The sequence below is a fragment of the Protomyctophum parallelum genome, assembly GCF_964188405.1.
Source record: "Protomyctophum parallelum genome assembly, chromosome: 6".
NCBI classification, from domain to species: Eukaryota; Metazoa; Chordata; class Actinopteri; order Myctophiformes; family Myctophidae; genus Protomyctophum; species Protomyctophum parallelum.
The window spans coordinates 130,129-152,545 of record NC_139701.1 but is presented as its reverse complement, the minus strand read 5'-3'; the positions used below and the strand labels follow the sequence as shown (position 1 = coordinate 152,545).

The 22,417-nt window shown below is 42.5% G+C and overlaps 2 protein-coding genes across 2 annotated transcripts in view; both read right to left on the bottom strand.

Annotated features, from left to right (window-relative positions):
* LOC310860836 (uncharacterized protein) overlaps positions 1-22,417 on the bottom strand; it is a gene marked incomplete at its 5' end in the record, with an annotated part of 140,345 nt that overhangs the window by 4,583 nt on the left and 113,345 nt on the right. Inside the window, 3 exons of the mRNA XM_083768026.1 lie at positions 2,627-2,782; positions 2,864-3,037; positions 3,762-3,935. Of these exons, the coding sequence (XP_083624152.1) occupies positions 2,627-2,782; positions 2,864-3,037; positions 3,762-3,935 (504 nt within the window). The remainder of the gene's footprint in view (positions 1-2,626; positions 2,783-2,863; positions 3,038-3,761; positions 3,936-22,417) is intronic.
* On the bottom strand, positions 5,843-20,749 carry LOC310860348 (NACHT, LRR and PYD domains-containing protein 3-like; the record flags this gene model as incomplete). Its single annotated transcript, XM_083767207.1, has 7 exons — positions 5,843-7,206; positions 7,517-7,575; positions 9,491-9,604; positions 13,747-13,860; positions 15,654-15,767; positions 20,284-20,397; positions 20,610-20,749. Coding segments are annotated over 7 exons (2,019 nt in total), but the record flags the coding sequence as incomplete, so codon positions are not given.

The window sequence follows — 22,417 nt, the reverse complement described above, 5'->3', positions numbered from 1 at the left end:
ATACCTGTTTCTGTATCAGTGGTTCTCACAGGGTTAAACGCTATGTGTTCAATATTTCATGTCAAGGACCCCAAAAAATATATGTAACTGGCCGCGGACCCCCATCTGAAAATATGTTGTTCCAGGGACCCCTCCCCCCAGAAGCAAAGATTTGAGTTAAAAATGTTCGCTCTGAAAGAATATATATTCAAAGATTTGTGCCACACTTTCATGATTTTTCAAAAATAGCAGACCTACAAGCTCACCGAGTGCCACGCTATGAGCTTGTAGATCTGCTATTTTTCAAAAGCTAAAGTGTAACATAATGCTTCAAACACCAAAAGGGGTTCCCGCCCCCAAATTGGGTTACAATTGTCTATAGGCAACCTTAGGCACCAGTGCCAACATTGGCACAAATAAGGAGGGTGATCACTGGCACACTGCGGCATAAGTGTGTGAAAGAGCCTTTTTGGTTTAAAATACTATAACTAACTATTACAAAAAAGATAGCCAACGTATAAAATATGGATAAAGTGTTCAACCCATTCTGAACGGGAACCCCTTTTGGTGTTAGCACTATGTTATGCTTTAGCCATTGAAAAATAGAAGATCTATGAGCTTGTAGGTCTGCTATTTTTGAAAAATTGAAGAACGACTGACATAGAAACATAGCTTTTTCAGAAAACTGTCAGGATGTAGAAGACCCCTGGAACCCCCCAAGGACCCCCTGGAACAGACAGACAGACAGACAGACAGACAGACAGACAGACAGACAGACAGACAGCCAGACAGACAGACAGACAGACAGACAGGCAGACAGACAGACAGACAGACAGACAGACAGACAGACAGACAGACAGACAGACAGACAGACAGACAGACAGACAGCCAGACAGACAGACAGACAGACAGGCAGACAGACAGACAGGATGTAGAAACATTCACCCAGTCAAACACACATTCATACACAGATGACAGAGGTAAGTAATTACATCTAATTACATTCTACATTAATTAAAAACAATAACCCACCTATCTCCCTAGTCAGAGTTGTGCTATATTTCCACCCTCACCCCAGAGGGACACATATTACACATTACATTGCACACTACTGTCGTAGCAAAAACAGCCAATCTACAAGCTCACAACACGCCGCAATGTGACGCCTTTTGAGCTTGTGGATCTGCTATTTTTGCTATTATTTGAACTGAAATCCTGAATTATTCTTTTGCTATTTTTTAATTGGAATACTGAAAAGTAATATTAATTTAATTTCAAATGCATTTAACTTTATGAACCAAATACAAATACATTGGACATAAAAAATAGACATCAAAACAATAATATATCAATGTTCGGATATATATACCTGCGGGCCGCTTTAAGTGATGGTGGGGGCTGCATGTGGCCCCCGGGCCACCAGTTGGCCCCCCATCTATGTTATATATAACCATGAAACATATACACTATCTACTGTATATTAATCTATGTTATAGAACCATGGAACACAGACACTATCTACTGTATATTAATCTATGTTATAGAACCATGGAACATAGACACTATCTACTGTATATTAATCTATGTTATAGAACCATGGGACATAGTCACTATCTACTGTATATTAATCTATGTTATAGAACCATGGAACATATACACTATCTACTGTATATTAATCTATGTTATAGAACCATGGAACACAGACACTATCTACTGTATATTAATCTATGTTATAGAACCATGGAACATAGACACTATCTACTGTATATTAATCTATGTTATAGAACCATGGAACATAGACACTATCTACTGTATATTAATCTATGTTATATAACCATGGAACATAGACACTATCTACTGTATATTAATCTATGTTATAGAACCATGGAACACAGACACTATCTACTGTATATTAATCTATGTTATAGAACCATGGAACACAGACACTATCTACTGTATATTAATCTATGTTATATAACCATGGAACATAGACACTATCTACTGTATATTAATCTATGTTATAGAACCATAGAACATAGACACTATCTACTGTATATTAATCTATGTTATAGAACCATGGAACACAGACACTATCTACTGTATATTAATCTATGTTATAGAACCATAGAACATAGACACTATCTACTGTATATTAATCTATGTTATAGAACCATGGAACATAGACACTATCTACTGTATATTAATCTATGTTATAGAACCATGGAACATAGACACTATCTACTGTATATTAATCTATGTTATAGAACCATGGAACACAGACACTATCTACTGTATATTAATCTATGTTATAGAACCATGGAACATAGACACTATCTACTGTATATTAATCTATGTTATAGAACCATGGAACATAGACACTATCTACTGTATATTAAATCTCTGCTAGAATGAACATGATCATATGGTAATATGATATGATAATATGGTAAACTGCATTTATAAAGTGCTTTACATTACAATGTAGTTCACATTCACCCACCGATGGCAGAGGAAAACATGCATGCTCATCGTGAGCTGTTAGGGGTTCAGAGAGTCTTGCTCAAGGACACTTCGACATGTAGCAGCCAGGAGGACCCGGGAATTTAACCTGGAACCTTTGACGGCCGCTCTACACAAGTCTACTCACTTGACAGTCTCCAGGGCAGCAGACAGCGTCTTCAGAGCAGAGTCTCCTAAGTGGCTGAAGTTCAAGTCCAGCTGTTTCAGCTGGGAGGAGGGGTTGGAGGTCACAGCTGAAGCCAGAGAAGAACAGCCTTCCTCTGTGACTCCACAGCCTGACAACCTGCAGAGAAATACACATTTAACAAAGTGCTGTGTTGATGTTCACGTAGAGATCCACACAGAGAGAACACACATTCTTTACCCCAGGATCTGCAGTCCACACTGTGGACTCTTCAGTAACGCAGAGAGCTGGAGCAGTTGTGATTCCTGCAGGCAGATGAAACTGAGGTCCAATTCTTTCAGATGGAGAAGATTAGAGCTGAGAGCTGAGAGCAGAACTTCAAATCCTGTCTGTGTGAAGGTACAGCCAGCAAGTCTGTAATTACACATGAAATATCTGGACTGAATATCACAGTTTTGGAGTAAAGACGCCAAGAGATGGAAAGAGAAGGCAGGCAGGGATAATGTGAAGTAAATCATCATAATCTTAATCTTCCAACATATGAACTGTGTGTGCGTGTGTGTGAGCCAACATGACTACATACTGTAATCACTGTACCCCATTAGTTCACATAATGATAATCGCCTAGCAGCCATGATGGATCAAATATTGTAGTTACTGTACCGTAGCATTGATAATGATAATCCCCTAGCAGCCATGATGGATCACATATTGTAGTTACTGTACCGTAGCATTGTGATGTGAGAGTGTGAACTAGACAACACAAACTCTGACCATATTATTATTCTAATCAGTGGGATACCATGATGTCAACTTTATTAACACTCTTATTATTAACCCATTCTGACCTGAGATCAGATTCATACGAGGTTTCCACTGGACACACACTGGTCTGATTAACCCATTCTGACCTGAGATCAGATTCTAAAAATGTCAGTCGTTCTTTGATTTTTCAAAAATAGCAGACCTACAAGCTCGTAGCGCGCCACTCGGTGGCGCGCTATGAGCTTGTAGATCTGCTATTTTTCAATAGCTAAAGCATAACATGATGCCAACACCAAAATGGGTTCCCGTTCAGAATGTTTTAAGAATCAAACTATAAATAATAAAACAGAACTAATGTAAATAATAATGTGACCTCAGTATCTCCAGATGACAGTTTGGACTCTTCAATGCAGCAGTGAGCAGGTCCATGGATGGATCCGTTATGTCATTATAACTGATGTCCAATTCTCTTAGATGTGAAGGATTAGAGCTGAGAGCTGAAGCCACAATCTCATATTCTGCCCTTTGGAGTCGACAGCCAACAAGTCTGTAAATGTAGATGATGTAAAATCAGTGATCATCAACACAGATTAGATCAAATTAATGTTCAATGAAATTAACTATAAAGTGTAATGTAAATGTACCAATGTCTAGTTGGTCAGATATTGACAGGTCATATAAGAACAGTCTAGTTGGTCAGATATTGACAGGTCAGATAAGAACAGTCTAGTTGGTCAGATATTGACAGGTCATATAAGAACAGTCTAGTTGGTCAGATATTGACAGGTCATATAAGAACAGTCTAGTTGGTCAGATATTGACAGGTCATATAAGAACAGTCTAGTTGGTCAGATAAGAACAGGTCATATAAGAACAGTCTAGTTGGTCGGATATTGACAGGTCATATAAGAACAGGGAACCAGAAAACATCAAAGTGAAAGACAGATAATCTGTATTAACCCATTCTGACCTGAGATCAGATTCTAAAAATGTCTTCTACATCCTGACAGTTTTCTGAAAAAGCTGTTTCTATGTCAGTCGTTCTTCGACTAAAATAGCAGACCTACACGCTCATAGCGCGCCACCGAGTGGCGCGCTATGAGCTTGTAGATCTGCTATTTTTCAATAGCTAAAGCATAACATGATGTTTAACCCATTCTGACCTGAGATCAGATTCTAACGCACAGAAGAGTGGTGGTTCTTTAACGCATTTTGACCTGAGATCAGATTCTAAAAATGTCTTCTAAATCCTGACAGTTTTCAAAAATAGCAGACCTACAAGCTCGTAGCGCGCCACTCGGTGGCGCGCTATGAGCTTGTAGATCTGCTATTTTTCAATAGCTAAAGCATGACATGATGCTGACACCAAAAGGGGTTCCCGCCCAAAATGGGTTAAAACACCAAAAGGGGTTCCCGCCCAAAATGATTTAATAATACAGTGTGTAACTTGCATTGATTGATCTATGAATGTTATCTTATTTATTCTTTTTACTTTGTTCTCTGTGCGTGTCAGTCAGTTCCATTTAGGCAAAGATGCTGTATAAATATTACACACACACACACACACACACACACACACACACACACACACACACACACACACACACACACACACACTTTGAGACCCGATTATTACTATAGTAATTAGGTGTGATGGTAGATTGATTCTAACAGGTTTTCTATCCACATGACTACTAACCGAGCCTTTCTGCTGTTCCTCACAGCTGGGAGTAGTCTGGATTTCCCCCATCCTGGTGTGTATTGGTATTGGTGCAGGTCAAACTCCTCCAGAAGCTCGTCTGCCGTCAGCAGTATGAACGCCAGAGCTGAACACTGGCTCTCAGACAGTCATGTCTTTGATCTGTCCGCTGACTTCAGGTACTGTTGGATCTCCTGATGTACTGAGAGGTCGTTCATCTCCATCAGACAGTGGAAGATGTTGATGAATCTGTCAGGAGAGAGACTCTGATCTTCCATTTTCATCTCCTTCAGGTTGTTGATGACTCTCTGGATGCTCTCTGGACTGTTCTCTGTGTGACCCAGCAGGCCTCCTAACAGACTCTGGTTGGACTCCAGCGAGAGGCCATGAAGGAAGCGGACAAAGAGGTCCAGGTGGCCATTCTTACTCTTCAGGGCTTTTTGAAAGGCTCTCTGCAGGAAGTCGTCCAGGGTCATTTCTTCATTCATACTCTCATATTCTTGAAAGGCTCTCTGCAGGAAGTCCTCCAAGGAACTGACATCATCTCCCAGGAATGTCTTCAGTACCTTCATGTTCTTCTGTGTGTCTTCTTCTTCTCCTTCTCCTCCTTCCATGGCTCTCTGCAGGAAGACGCCTCCTCCTCCTCCTCCTCCTCCTCCTCCTCCTCCTCCTCCTCCTCCTCCTCCTCCTCCTCCTCCTCCTCCTCCTCCTCCTCCTCCTCCTCCTCCTCCTCCTCCTCCTCCTCCTCCTCCTCCTCCTCCTCCTCCTCCTCCTCCTCCTCCTCCTCCTCCTCCTCCTCCTCCTCCTCCTCCTCCTCCTCCTCCCAGGAATGTCTTCAGTACCTCCATGTTCTTCTGTGTGAAACAGTGCATCAGGTAGACTGCAGCCAGGAACTCCTGGATGCTCAGATGAACAAAGCTGTAGATCTTCCTCTGAGATCGAACGGTCTCTTCTTTGAAGATCTCTGTGCACACTCCCGAGTACAGCGCGGCGTGGTTCACATCGAGACCACACTCTTCCAGGTCTTCTTGGTAGAACGTGATGCTGCCTTTCTTCAGATGTTCAAACGCCAGCAGGCACAGCATCAGAAGAACATCCCTGTCAGTCTCGCCATACTTCGTCATCATCCTTTTTATCATGATCGATATGAACTGGCTGAACATCCCGGTCAGGCTCTTGGGCAGCTGTCCTGTCTTGCCTGTCTTCACCAGGTCCTCCACAACGGTAGCGGTCATCCAACAGAAGACTGGGATGTGACACATGATGTGGATGCTCTTTGATGTCTTCACGTGTGAGATGATGGTGCTGGCCAGCTTCCTATCATCACTGAACATCTTCCTGAAGAACTCCTCCTTCTGGGGGTCTGTGAACCCTCGTATTTCTGTCACCATGTCAACGCATTCAGGAGGGATCTGATAGGCTGCTGCAGGTCTGGTGGTTATCCAGAGGAGAGCCGAGGGGAGCAGATTCCTCTTGATGAGGTTCGTCAGCAGCAGGCCCACCGATGATGTCACCGTGACATCAGAGACGACGTCATTGTTGTCGAAGGCGTGGGAATCGACGTCAATGTTCTGGAATTTCAGCGGAAACCTGCTTTCATCGAGACCATCGAAGATGAAGCCAACTTTCCAGGCAGCGAGCTGCTCTGCTGTGAGCTTCTCTAACGTTGGATGGAAAACATGGATCAGTGAGAGAAGACTGTGCTGCTCATCTCGGACCAAGTTCAGCTCCCGGAATGCGAAGAGAACCAGGAGATTGATGTCTTGGTTCTCCAAACCTCTCGCCCAGTCCAGAGCGAACTTACGCACGGAGAATGTCTTCCCGATGCCAGCGATGCCAATGGTCAGAACTCTGCCGCTGGGCGTGTCTCTGCCAGGGAGGAGGGTCTTAAAGATGGCACGGCACTTGATTATGACGTCATAGATGGTCTTCATGCTGGAGGCGGTCTCAAGCTGCCACACCTCATGTTGCTGATTAACCCCTTCACTCCCTCCCACTGATAGGTGGAGGTCTGTGTAGATGTCGGAGAGGGAGGAGGACTCTTCAGTGACGTATGCCACATGATCAAGACCGTCCACAGTGACCTTATAGACCTTTACATACTCCGGCAGACGGACATCTGATATGAGGAGACAATTAATACATGTTAAACATTATGCTTCATTTACAACTTTACATTGAACATACCATGTAATTAAAACAACTATGTATAATATATATCCTCCAGAAAATCTTAATTTGTAAAAGATTTTTATTTTAGAAAATTGGCTAAAATAAATAACATTTTAGTCTAAATGTATGTGTTTATCATCAGTATTTGGACATTGAGACAGGAATACCACGAGTATATTTAATCTGATGAGTCTGCTGCTATTTAAACATTTCATTCATTGAAATAAAATGTTAGTGTAAAATGTGTCCAGTCTTACTGTGTCCAGGTGTGGTTCGACTGAATGTCTTCTGTCCAGGTGTGTTTCTGAATGTCTCTCTGTGGAGATGAAGACAATAGAATATATACATATAGATGAAGACAATAGAATATATACATATAGATGAAGACAATAGAATATATACATATAGATACATATAGATGAAGACAATAGAATATATACATATAGATACATATGTATCTAACGGTTAATTTTCCAGCCGGGTAGCCGATGGCATTATCCGGTTAATTAACGGTTGTTGATTTTTTTAATTAATTTTTTTAATAGGCTACCCCAAATGTAATATGCATAGTATAGGCTACATAATTAAAGTTGGTAGATGAATGGTATACATTTATTTATGCTCCTTTTTAAAAGACAAACTAAATGTTGTTAAAGCAACATTTAACAATATAAATAAATTGTTGTAGGCTTAATCATCAATAAACAACGCATCGCATCTGCATGCATGCATCTGCGCGTCTACAGTACAGAGGTCCGCCGGTTCTATTCCAAAACATAAATAAGTCCAGTCCAGATCTGAGCAGCCTATAGCCTAACTATGAAGCCACTGGACGCATCATGGGCTAAGCCTTTTTTAATTATTAAGGACGATCAGCATGCATGTCACCGTGTGGTTTGTTGACTTTTCGCTGACGAGAAACCCCTCAAACATGGAAAGCACATGGCTAACTTGATAGCCGTAAGCCGTGCCAGTGTGGGGAGAACTTTGGGACATTGAGGGGGCAGAAAACAGCGCCCGAGCAGCGCTGTTAATGCAGCCTGGAGTGTGACAAGCTGGGCGGCGCAAATAACAGCAATTTTAGGCATGTGTGCAACATGACAACTGTTTTAAAGTATTGTACAGTGACAACTACAGTCTCTGTAATGTTTATGTTGTACTATTACTAAAAACGATCTGGTTACCCCCTAACATCCCTACAAACGGTGCAATGGAATGATTTGCCCAAGGAGAGAGGAGTTTAGAGAGACAAGTGCCTCTCTAAACACTTAAAACTTAGGTCAGGATTGAGAAGGCATTTTTTGAATCCTGAATGGGTCTGTTGAATTGAGCAATTGTAACAGTTATCTCCTTAACACATTACAAACAGGATTATTGCTTGTTTTTGTGAGGGTACCTACCCTAGGGGACACGGGGAGAACACGTGAGGGTACCTACCCTAGGGGACACAGGGAGAACATGTGAGGGTACCTACCCTAGGGGACACGGGGAGAACATGTGAGGGTACCTATACCCTAGGGGACACGGGGAGAACATGTGAGGGTACCTATACCCTAGGGGACACGGGGAGAACATGTGAGGGTACCTATACCCTAGGGGACACGGGGAGAACATGTGAGGGTACCTACCCTAGGGGACACGGGGGGAACATGTGAGGGTACCTACCCTAGGGGACACGGGGAGAACATGTGAGCGTACCCACCCTAGGGGACACGGGGAGAACATACAAACTCCACACAGAAAGGCCCTTTCGCCAACCCCGCCTCGGGTATGGGCTCTAATGACACAGAGAGAACACGCCCCCAGCACCCACAGCGGGAATCGAACCCAGGACCTTCTAGCTGTGAGGCGACAACACTACCGGCTGTGCCACTGTCCCCTCTCTTGGTTTTATTTTTGATAAAGATTTGAAACTTAATAAACAAATCAGCTCCGTCGTTAAAACTCTCTTCTTCCAATCATCGCCACGGTCAAATCCTACCTCCCCTAAAAACAGCTGGAGATGGTTATCCATGCTTTGATTTCATCAAGAATAGATTATTGCAACTCTTTGTATATTGGCATCGACCAGGCGTCACTCAGGCGTTTACAGCTAGTGCAGAACACAGCTGCCCGCCTTCTCACTGGCACTATAAAATATGTTATAGTGTATATTGTATAGTGTTATGGTGTATATTGTATAGTGTTACAGTGTTATAGTGTTGTATATATTTATAGGAGGGTTGACATACTGTGAATCAGGAGGTCCAGGTTCATTACTGAAGTGCGGAGGATCATTTTTAGACTTGTCACTCTTCACAGACAGAAGGCTGGGAGTTGGAGACTCTGCTCTGTGGTGGACACTTCTGGAATCATACAGACAGAAATAACAATACATAAACAACAGAGACAGTGAATAATACTACTAGAAATAATACTAAGTAAATATCAGACATTAATCAGCATAACAGTAGCTTGTATTCCGTTTAGTACAAACGGTGCAATGGAATGATTTGCCCAAGGAGATAAAGACAAGTGCCTCTCTAAACACTTAAAACGTAGGTCAGGATTGAGAAGGTGTTTTTAGAATCCTGAATGGGTCTGTTGAATTGAGCAATTGTAACAGTTATCTCCTTAACACATTCCGAACCAGGATTACTGCATGTTTTTGTGAGGGTACCTACCCTAGGGGACACGGGGAGAACATGTGAGGGTACCTACCCTAGGGGACACGGGGAGAACATGTGAGGGTACCTACCCTAGGGGACACGGGGAGAACATGTGAGGGTACCTACCCTAGGGGAAACGGGGAGAACATGTGAGGGTACCTACCCTAGGGGACACGGGGAGAACATGTGAGGGTACCTACCCTAGGGGACACGGGGAGAACATGTGAGGGTACCTACCCTAGGGGACACGGGGAGAACATGTGAGGGTACCTACCCTAGGGGACACGGGGAGAACATGTGAGCGTACCTACCCTAGGGGAAACGGGGAGAACATACAAACTCCACACAGAAAGGCCCTTTCGCCAACCCCGCCTCGGGTATGGGCTCTAATGACGCAGAGGAGAGAACACACCCCCAGCACCCACAGCGGGAATCGAACCCAGGACCTTCTAGCTGTGAGGCAACTACACTACCGACTGTGCCACTGTCCCCTCTTGGTTTTATTTTTGATAAAGATTTTAAACTTAATAAACAAATCAGCTCCGTCGTTAAAACTCTCTTCTTCCAATCATCGCCACGGTCAAATCCTACCTCCCCTAAAAACAGCTGGAGATGGTTATCCATGCTTTGATTTAATCAAGAATAGATTATTGCAACTCTTTGTATATTGGCATCGACCAGGCGTCACTCAGGCGTTTACAGCTAGTGCAGAACACAGCTGCCCGCCTTCTCACCGGCACTATACAATATGTTAGTGTATATTGTATAGTGTTACTGGGCCTGATTCTTCAAAAACGAAATGCGTCAGAGTGTAACGGTGGCGGAAACAGATATCGTATTTATCCGTCCGATCAAGCTAAGTTGAGATGACGTGTTATTCAGAGAGTGGTGTGTACCACAGGTGCGCTGGCGTATCGCAGGTGTATGTCATACTGAATTCAGCTGGTGCAAAGTGATCGGAAAAGCACCCGACAACCTCATCTGCATTGATCCACGCCCCATATCGCACCATAAAAGGCTTCAAGCATGACTCAGCAGAAAGCAGTTTGAGATCCGTCTGTCAAAAAAAGGCTTTGCAGACGTAGCAGCTACACAAATTAGGCCTAAAATAAAAATGATTGCTGGAAAGAAATCACAGCCGTGGTCACTGCTATGAATATAGCCCGCACTCTATTCATTTAATAATTCTACACATGTAGGAGCAGGACAGGCTTTTATGTTATGTCGTTTTTGCACCATTGTATTACCACTGTAGGCTACTATATATGTACAAACTGACATCAATCCATCAAAGGACACCAAAGGAAATTAAAATATTTCCAAGCTTACAACGGTGCGTGCTCCGCTGAAGCAATATAATTATAATTTATTTAATTAAGTTCGGGACCAAGGCGGGTGCTCAGTGCTCACTCACACCTTTGCACAGGTAAAACATATCCGATATTTAAAATATCGGATATATGTCAAATTGTCAATGCAAAAGTCATCTTTTGAGAGAGAGCTAGAGAGAGAGAGAGAGAGAGGGAGGGGGGCATGGGCCCTCGACACTGCGCGATAAAGAACAGTAGCCTATACATTCATAAGTGAATAATTATAGGCCTACCTCGTAGGCCTGGGATCCTCTTGTCTGAAGAAATTATAATCCAGTGAGTTTATCCAGTGAGTTAAACTATTCTGTGTGTGGCATCCATGTGATCAATATCAATATACATTATTATAAATTCTGTCTGTCTGTCCGTCATGTTTGTGAACAAGCGCGAGTGGAGGTGAGCTGGCTTAAAAATATGATATGACTGGCCGACTTTCAAACACCCTGATGCCATTCATTAGGCTAATGTGGTCTTCTATTTTTTATATAGGGGGAATCGAACCCAGGACCTTCTAGCTGTGAGGTGACAACACTACCGACTGTGCCACTGTCCCCCCTCTTGGTTTTATTTTTGATAAATATTTTAAACTTAATAAACAAATCAGCTCCGTCGTTAAAACTCTCTTCTTCCAATCATCGCCACGGTCAAATCCTACCTCCCCTAAAAACAGCTGGAGATGGTTATCCATGCTTTGATTTCATCAAGAATAGATTATTGCAACTCTTTGTATATTGGCATCGACCAGGCGTCACTCAGGCGTTTACAGCTAGTGCAGAACACAGCTGCCCGCCTTCTCACCGGCACTATAAAACGTGAACACATTAATCCATGTCTGCCCCTCCCCATTAGATCTGCTCAGATAGATGCTTTAGAAATAAAGTTTGATTTGATTTGACTTGGAGTACACAATTCAGACACCAGATGGAGTTCATGTTTCAACCTTTGATCAGTAGAGTGGTGTCCATCTTTGAAGTCAATAAGTCCATGCATGGACGAGTCACTCTTCATGGAGACACAGCTGGGTACAGGAGAGACTGCTCTGTGATGATCAACCCTGTTACAAAGAGAGGATCAACAGGATTTATAGACAATCATATCAGGCTTAGGGTTGGGATTCGTTAGGATTTTAACGGTTCCGGATCCTTCCCGGATCCCTCTTAACGGTTCCGGTTCCTAACGGTTCCCTTAACGGATCCTAATATTATTTTTTTCCCCGTTTTTCTGACATAGATTATGCTTATATTATAACTAACCTAACCAAGTACATAATAAACACAAATTAATTAATTAAATTATTGAAAATGCACTTTACAATTATGAGGTGGCACTATTATTTAAACTTCACCACCACCACCAGTAGCAGCTAGGCACCACAACAATATCATTGTTGCAATTTGTACTGTATATTGCAATTTGTACTGTATATTAAATTTACAGTACACAATAATGATATTGTTGTAGTGACAAATGTTGTCTTTAATGTTTAAATTAATTTAATATGAAGGACCCCTTACCCTAATGGAAACAAGCCATAGTGCTTTCTTGGATTATAACAGACCTTGTATTGAACTGTAGGCTACGTTCCTGTGCTTTTTTTCTGCAAATTGTTTATAAAGTAATCAATCTATGGCGGTATATGCACCTAAACGCTGGGCTCTCAACAGCCACGCAATTAATTTAGAGCCAAATTAAAAGCACGTTAGTAGTTTTTATTTTCCATTACGTTACTAGCCTGGGGAAAGTAAACCAGCCTTGCATCAGATCGTCCCCCGCTGGCTGTGGTGGATCTGCGGGGAGAGCACTAGAGCAGGCACGGCTTTCCGCATGGCTCTCAAACGCGATGTGTAGGCATATTGATTTTGAGATGTTTCCTCTATGTTCACGTGGTACAAGTTGCAACAACCTTTGCTAGCAACTCTCGCATTTATTGCACTTTGCATGCTCACTGCTCAGCCTCAGTCATTTCCCTCTCTGTTAACCACATTTTGGCGACGCGACATACTGTCCCACTCGCTCCACAGCGGTCGCTGAATGCACAGAACAGTGGGCGTATCCTCCCCGACCCCACTCACTCATGTAGGTGGGGTGACGTCACCCCAGGCTCTGCTTGCATGCAGGCACAGACACAGCGGAGCTAAATGACAACTGATGAGATCCGTTTGGGGAACCGTTAATAAAAAAACGATGGAACCGGCTCCGGATCCGCAATGTCGGAACCGGGTCTGAAATGGACCCGGTTCCGAATCCCAACCCTAATCAGGCTTGGCAATTTCATAGTCTAGGAAGTTCTACTCAAACGTGATTATTCTTAGTTGAAAACAAACAAAAAGCTTATAAAGTTAAACCTAAACATTCAGCTGTAAACATTGACCACAGCTATTTCAGTTATATAAGTTATATAAAATGTCAACTTTCTGCTGTTGTGAATGAGGTCCATAGTGTGTATATTGAACAGGAGGATTGACATACTGTGTGTGTGGAGGTCCAGGTTCATTACTGAAGTCAGGAGGTTCTCCTTTAGACACGTCACTCTTCATAGACAGAAGGCTGGGAGTTGGAGACCCTGCTCTGTGGTACAGACTTCTGGAATCATAGAAACGAAGAAGACCATTTATTCAATATGTGTACAATATGTGAATGAACGTAAGGAGTGTCATTTTTTATTTCATTATTAATAAAAACAGAAGTACCGGAAAAGACGCGCGGATATTGGCCAGTAGTCACTTTTGTGAGTTCAAAATGTATAATTGCGTTATGGAAAGCCGTTTCTGACACACTAAGTCCAAGGAGTGTTTTTCATGCAAAACTAATGCTTGGAATGGATTCAGAATCATGAAAACCCCCTAATTTGACCCCTAGTGTGGACATAGACCCCCTAGTGTGGACATAGACCCTCATTTATCAATTGAGTGTAAAATCTGCCACAGATTCGAGTGCAGGTTTCGTAGTAAACCCACGTCGCCACAGCATTTATAAAGTGATCTCAAACAGCTGATCCTTCCTTAATTTCGTTCTGATTTCGTTAATAAATGTGACGGCTGAAATCTATCTGGCACGCCCTATGAAATCAAGCCTCGTCCTCGTTTTTGCGACATGAACACATGCAATACGACCTGTGGAAACCATGGTCACATGGTTCCCGTGCCTTGCTGCCCGCCTCACCCCCCTCTCTCACACACACACTCACACACACACACACACACACAGACGCACACGCAACTTGCAAGCCCAACTAACTGGTGTCTTGTTAAATAAAGAACGAACACCTGCATGAATTAAATAAAGTTGTAGGCCTACCCTGTCTGTTTCCCTCTCATTTCGCTTGCCTTGCGGTCATGTCCACACACGCACGCACCTACATGACACATCGACATCGCATCGCCATGAATGGAATTTGTTTGTAGGCTGGACTATATTAATTTTACCCATTCGTGTGCAGTGCACGGCGAGTCCTGTGGGTGACTCAGTGATGCCTGCATGAGAGATAGGCTATCATGTCATCAAGGCAGTCATAATCAACGTTTATGTAGTGATTTGATCATTGATGAATGAATCATAAACATATGGATGAAGGCTTGCCGCTTGCATGTGTGCTGGTATGTGTTGGCGACGCACGCCGCGGTCCCGTCCTCCCGACCCCCAAAAATGATCTCGCTTTTATCTGAACTGTCAAAGCACTTATTTAAATGGTGAATGATTAAGCCCCTTACGCCTATAGCCTGCTACAATTGCAAATAGGCAAGCTGTATGCTTGTCATTGTCACTTGGAAATAAAGGCGTGCAGTTCATTTATGCCTTTTTTTATAATATCACAGTGATGCCGCATCACTCCCAAATCATCTCACAAGTGCGCTCGCATAACAAGGCCAGTAAAGCACTGTTAGCACTGTTTGATTAAGCACAAACTAATACATTGTAAACATGTTATATTGTTTTTAATTGCGCGATTATACTGGAAATCTCTCTTTTTCTTTTTTTTACATGTATATACACATACCGTTTTATATTAACATTTTAGGAGTGAAAACATATGTTTAGATGCCTGTGACAGCGTGTCAGCAGTTCAAACATATGTTTAGATGCCTGTGACAGCGTGTCAGCAGGTCAAACATATGTTTAGATGCCTGTGACAGCGTGTCAGCAGTTCAGACAATGCTGCTCCGCTTGTGTACGACAGAAAAACAGCCGAGGACAAAGCGTACGACAGCTCCCGACCAGACGTGACTTTTTGTCCTACTCAAGTTCAATTTCAAGCTTTGCCGGAAATGGTAAATGCCCAAAATGTCGGTAATTTCGGCGTGCACCCATATTTTGGCGTACGCACGGTTGATAAATGAGGTCCATAGTGTGTATATTGAACAGGAGGGTTGACATACTGTGTGTGTGGAGGTCCAGGTTCATTACTGAAGTTAGGAGGTTCTCCTTTAGACACGTCACTCTTCATAGACAGAAGGCTGGGAGTTGGAGACCCTGCTCTGTGGTACAGACTTCTGGAATCATAGAAACGAAGAAGACCATTTATTCAATATGTGTACAATATGTGAATTAACGTAAGGAGCGTCATTTTTTATTTCATTATTAATAAAAACAGAAGTACCGGAAAAGACGCGCTGATATTGGCCAGTAGTCACTTTGTGAGTTCAAAATGTATAATTGCGTTATGGAAAGCTGTTTCTGACACACTAAGTCCAAGGAGTGTTTTTCATGCAAAACTAATGCTTGGAATGGATTCAGAATCATGAAATCCTCTTTGTCAGATGTATAAGTGCAGGTTCATTTCATGATGTCCTCATATTAAAATGATCCGCGGGACATTTGGCTTTAGTTGGCACCAAACCTGATTGATCTCATGATGAGATCAATGTAGTAGCCTACAGCCTACACAGCTACAGTTGCCCATATTATATTAAGGTATTATTAAATTAAATTAAATTAAGGTGAGCTGGCTTAAAACTATGACTGGCCGAATGACGCGCCGTTATATACATTTTACCATGTGAATTTCACCCAGATTGGACTTGGTTCAGCGGTAGGGTTTGTGCGTGCGTGCGTGCGTGCGTGCGTGCGTCCACACACACACACACACACACACACACACACACACACACACACACACACACACACACACACACACACACACACACACACACACACACACACACACACACACACACACACACACACACACACACACACACACACACACACACACACACACACACACACACACACACACACACACACACACACACACACGGGCAGTATTTGAAATACATGTATTTGAAATACTTTTTTGTATTTTGTAATTTGTATTTCGTTGGGATGGAAGAAATTATATGTATTTTGTATCTAAATACTTTCAGATTGAGTATTTTCTGTATTTCAAATACATAAAATACTTTTTTTGTTTTAATGTAATTTTATTCTCAAATGGACATGTTAAACATTTACACTGCCTCAGGTTTAAACTGTCAAAACACACGCACCCATACACACAACACAACACAATGTGTGATGTCACTTCTATTCCGCCTTCTGATTAATCAATCAGATTGATTGATTGAAATATTTATTAACAGTTTGCAGAATTACAGTACATTTCAATCACAAACTCAATACAAAGACTGTTAACTATGAGTAGACGACCCAATTAATCATTACACTTGTTTACAACAGGGTCCACCATGTTCAATTCATCAAAACATTTAGAGACGTACAAATAGACACTTCTATATAGTTAAAGAACAGAACAGGAATTCATCATAAAGGAAGCAAAAAGGGAAAAGATACATATACAGTGAGGGGAAAAAAGGGGGGGGGGGTGGGGGGGATTCAGATTTTATGGGGGCCAGTTTCGCATTGCAGCCGTCCGTAGGTGCCCTTTGAGAGCGGTTTTGAAGGAGTCAAGGGATTCACATGTCTTAATGACTGTTGGTAGGGCGTTCCACATTTTGGTGGCATAGGAGTGAAAATAATTTAGTCCCTTGTTTGTGCCGGATCTGGGTTGTACATGGTTTGTTGCACTCCCTCTGGTGTTGTGGGTGTGGACTTCGTTTACATTAAGGAAGTATTTAGACAGGTACATGGGTATCTTGGTGGTGTATCGAATCTTGTGGACCAGACCCATTGCAAGATGCTGCACTCTGTCGTCGACCCTAAGCCATCCCAGCCTGTCAAAGTGGGCAGGGGTCACGGGGTGAGGGGGGTGAGGCCAAGTAGGAGCCTGACCAGTTTGTTTTGGGAGGTCTGGAGCCTTGTTTTAAGGGCCTTTGAGGTGCTGTGGTACCAAGAGGTGCATGCATAGTCAAATAAACCTTGTACGAGGGCTCCTGTTAAGGTCTTCAAGGTGATTTTGTTGACCAGTGAGGAGATCCTGTAAAGGAATCTTGTTCTTTGATTGACTTTTTTGATTACGTTGGTGGCCATTTTATCACTATGCATGCACCTCTTGGTACCACAGCACCTCAAAGGCCCTTAAAACAAGGCTCCAGACCTCCCAAAACAAACTGGTCAGGCTCCTACTTTGCCTCACCCCCCGAACCCACCTCACCCCTGCCCACTTTGACAGGCTGAGATGGCTTAGGGTCGACGACAGAGTACAGCATCTTGCAATGGGTCTGGTCCACAAGATTCGATACACCACCAAGATACCCATGTACCTGTCTAAATACTTCCTTAATGTAAACAAAGTCCACACCCACAACACCAGAGGGAGTGCAACAAACCATGTACAACCCAGATTCGGCACAAACAAGGGACTAAATTATTTTCGCTCCTATGCCACCAAAATGTGGAACGCCCTACCAACAGTCATTAAGACATATGAATCCCTTGACTCCTTCAGAACCGCTCTCAAAGGGCACCTACGGATGGCTGCAATTTGAAACTGGCCCCCGGAAAATCTGAATCCCCCCCCCCCCCGACCACCCCCCCTTTATTTTTTCCCTCACTGTATATGTTTCTTTTCCCTTTTTGCTTCCTTTATGATGAATTCCTGTTCTGTTCTTTAACTATATAGAAGTGTCTATTTGTACGTCTCTAAATGTTTTGATGAATTGAACATGCGGTGGACCCTGTTGTAAACAAGTGTAATGCTTAATTGGGTCGTCCACTCACAGTTAACAGTCTTTGTATAGATTTTTTGCTTGAAATGTACTGTAATTCTGCAAACTGTTAATACATATTTCAATCAATCAATCAATCAATCAATCAATCAATCAATCAAAGCTTACCCACTCAAATTGAACCACAAATGAGAGGCAGAGTAGTGCGGGCCTTCAGTTGTTGGAGACTAACCTCACAAGGCTCATATCTTCAAGTTCTTCTTAATAATCTTCAATGTATTAGACATTCTGACAGGTCATTCATTTAATATTTGGCAATCAATTATGAATTTACTTATCATTATACACATGTTCATGAAAATGTATTTTCATGTATTTTCAAAATACAAAATACGTATTTGTATCTCAAATACATTTCTCAGACCAGTATTTGTATTTTGTATTTAGATACATTTTTGACCCAGTATTTGTATTTTGTATCAAAATACATTTTCAATGTATTTTGCCCATCTCTACCGACAGTCATAACTGACTCAGAGGCGCTCCGTAACAAAACAATGTAAATAGGCCTATACTGCAGGCATTACTACACTAAACAACGTTGGATTTGTACAGTGCAGATAAGTGCATGTTCTTATTATAACTGTGAGTTTGTTTTCTAACATGCAGCGCGAGTCCGCAATAGAACGCCGCAGTCCCTCCCCCTTTCAGAAAAACGAGTGGCCCAGGAAATGAAAACCCAATGCATTTTCCCATCAGCACTTCTTATTTAATTTATTTAAAAACGGTTACGCCGCGGACAAAGCCAACTCGGATCGTGACAAATCATGACAATGAACACAATGTTTTGGGCCGATCAAATAATTTATAAGACGAAAAACAAAACAAATAGTCTTGTCTCCTGACTTTCTTTTCTTCTTTCTAATGATTTGATCGGCCCAAAACATTGTGTTCATTGTCATGATTTGTCACGATCCGAGTTGGCTTTGTCCGCGGCGTAACCGTCTTTAAATAAATTAAAAAAGAAGTGCTGATGGGAAAATGCATTGGGTTTTCATTTCCTGGGCCAATCGTCTTTCTGAAAGGGGAGGGACTGCGGCGCTCTATAGCCGATCTACAAGCTCACAACGCGTTCCACTGATAGCCGATCTACAAGCTCACAACGCGTTGCACTGCGAGTAGATCTACAAGCTCACAACGCGTTGCACTGATAGCCGATCTACAAGCTCACAACGCGTTGCACTGATAGCCGATCTACAAGCTCACAACGCGTTGCACTGATAGCCGATCTACAAGCTCACAACGCGTTGCACTGCGAGTAGATCTACAAGCTCACAACGCGTTGCACTGCGAGTAGATCTACAAGCTCACAACGCGTTGCACTGCGAGTAGATCTACAAGCTCACAGCGCGTTGCACTGCGAGTAGATCTACAAGCTCACAACGCGTTGCACTGCGAGTAGATCTACAAGCTCACAACGCGTTGCACTGCGAGTAGAAGGCTGCTGAGAGTGAGCCGCATGCTAGAAATATCCTAATAAATCAAAAGGTGTGGGGCTTCGGCTGCGGGGCAGTTTCTGCAGGCTAACTTGACCAATGCCTCTAGAATGCATGCATATACTGTAGGCATACAAGCGCAAGCCATGCGTGATACTCGGCTTTAAAAAAACATATGTGCTGACCAATGTTGGGGACACATGCCTACATATTTTATATGGGTCTGGCAACTATGAATTGATTCAGCATGAAGACTAAAGCCTTCTGAATAAATATATGAGTACACTACCCTCTGAGCTGACGTGGAACTGAGCGGAGTTTACGACCAACGCAACGTGGGAATCCTCGTAAATGCCCGTATGCTCACGCTCCGCTCACGATATGAGCGTAAACGCTGTTGTGAATGAGGTCCATAGTGTGTATATTGAACAGGAGGATTGACATACTGTGTGTGTGGAGGTCCAGGTTCATTACTGAAGTCAGGAGGTTCTCCTTTAGACACGTCACTCTTCATAGACAGAAGGCTGGGAGTTGGAGACCCTGCTCTGTGGTACAGACTTCTGGAAGCATAGAAACGAAGAAGACCATTTATTCAATATGTGTACAATATGTGAATTAACGTAATTTATTTCATTATTAAAAACAGAAGTACCGGAAAAGACGCGCTGATACTGGCCAGTAGTCACTTTTGTGAGTTCAAAATGTATAATTGCTTTATGGAAAGCTGTTTCTGACACACTAAGTCCAAGGAGTGTATAGCAGATAAACATACTCTGTATGTGGAGACTCTGGTCTGTGGATGAGATGTTTGTCAGCTCCCTCCTCCTCTCTCTCCTCACGGCGTCTCATCTCTGCTCTGTGGATGAGATGTTTGTCAGCTCCCTCCTCCTCTCTCTCCTCACACTGACTCATCTCTGGTCTTCAGGAAACCTGTCAAGATTACACGAACGCACACACACTTTTTAACCATTTATTTATAGCATTTGACACAGACTTATAGCATGTTATGTAGACAGTAAGGCTGTCCCCAAACATTCAAGGTTCGAATGTTCGCTCGTTAGGGTTGGCACTCGAATCTTAATTAATGGGCTTGAACCATTCGTTTTTTTAATATCATTTTTATTTAAAAAAAATATAATTATTATTATTATTTTTTATTTTTTATTAACTTGAAAATATATCTCGGCGGGAATGCGATATGAACATGTAAAAAAAAGTAAGTTTCTAGTGCATTCCTGTCAGAAGTTATGATTTTTTAAAGAAATCTCCCCTTTTTGTTCTGCTGTGCACGTTAATTTGGTGATTGGAGACTGACGCGCGTCTCTCTCTCACACACACACACACACACACACACACACACACACACACACACACACACACACACACACACACACACACACACACACACACACACACACACACACACACACACACACACACACACACACACACGCCAGCATGATCGCTTTTCTTACTAGCAGCCATAATATATTAGCATTATGCTCTCTAGCATGATAGCAAAAAGGAGTGAACTCTGATCATTATTAAGCAAAACGGTCACGGAAGATCTGCTTTTTCCCTGTGCCCACTTCTTGTGAGTGTGGAAGAACACACTTTTGTTGCATTAGAGCAGGGTAAATATTAAGTTTTGCGCCACGGTCTTGTGTTTATATTCCTCTTACATACCGGTACGCTGTATGTTATTGTCGCAATTAACAACACACGTTGTGTGTCTGAGAGTGAGGGAGCCTTCCTGAGTGAGGGGGCTTCTGACGGCGTCGCTTACTCGCTTCCCCTCTGTCAGAGGAGGAAGCGACGCGCAGCCGTCGGGAACCCCCCCAAACCGACTGCTCCCCCGCCCTTCCGAAAACTGCTACAGAAACTCAGACGCTCTGATCGAGACGTTTATTTTTTAAATTAATTAGAAACAAATGGTCCGAATGTTCACTCGAACATTTCTGCAGAAGTTCGAGTCCTAAAATAAGGTCTAGGGTACAGCCTTAGTAGACAGCACTATAATTGTATTGTATATAGTCATAGCACGCCATAGTACATATGTATAGCATAGTAGTAAATATGTATAGTTTATATGTATAGTGTATGTATAGTTTCATTATAGATATTCCACTGTTACTTTCTTAGCTTACGCATGTTTCATGATAAATGTTTTTATGTGATGTATTGCCATGCTTTTGTTCTTGCTTGAATGTAAGTCGCTCTGGATTAAGAGCGTCTGCTAAATGCCTAAATTGTAAATTGTAATTTATGTCAACACAAAGGAGATGCATCGAAGGACACAAATATTATTGGTGCAGTAGAGTTACTTTTACAAAATCATGGGATGTGTTTTCATGATACAATAGACATGTCACTCAGCACTCTATGGGTAAAAGTAACAGTTTCTCTGGCATATATGGAGTCTGTGGTATAATGTCTAGTGAAACCCTCTAACAACCAGTCTGTGGTATAATGTCTAGTGAAACCCTCTAACAACCAGTCTGTGGTATAATGTCCTAGTGAAACCCTCTAACAACCAGTCTGTGGGTATAATGTCTAGTGAAACCCTCTAACAACCAGTCT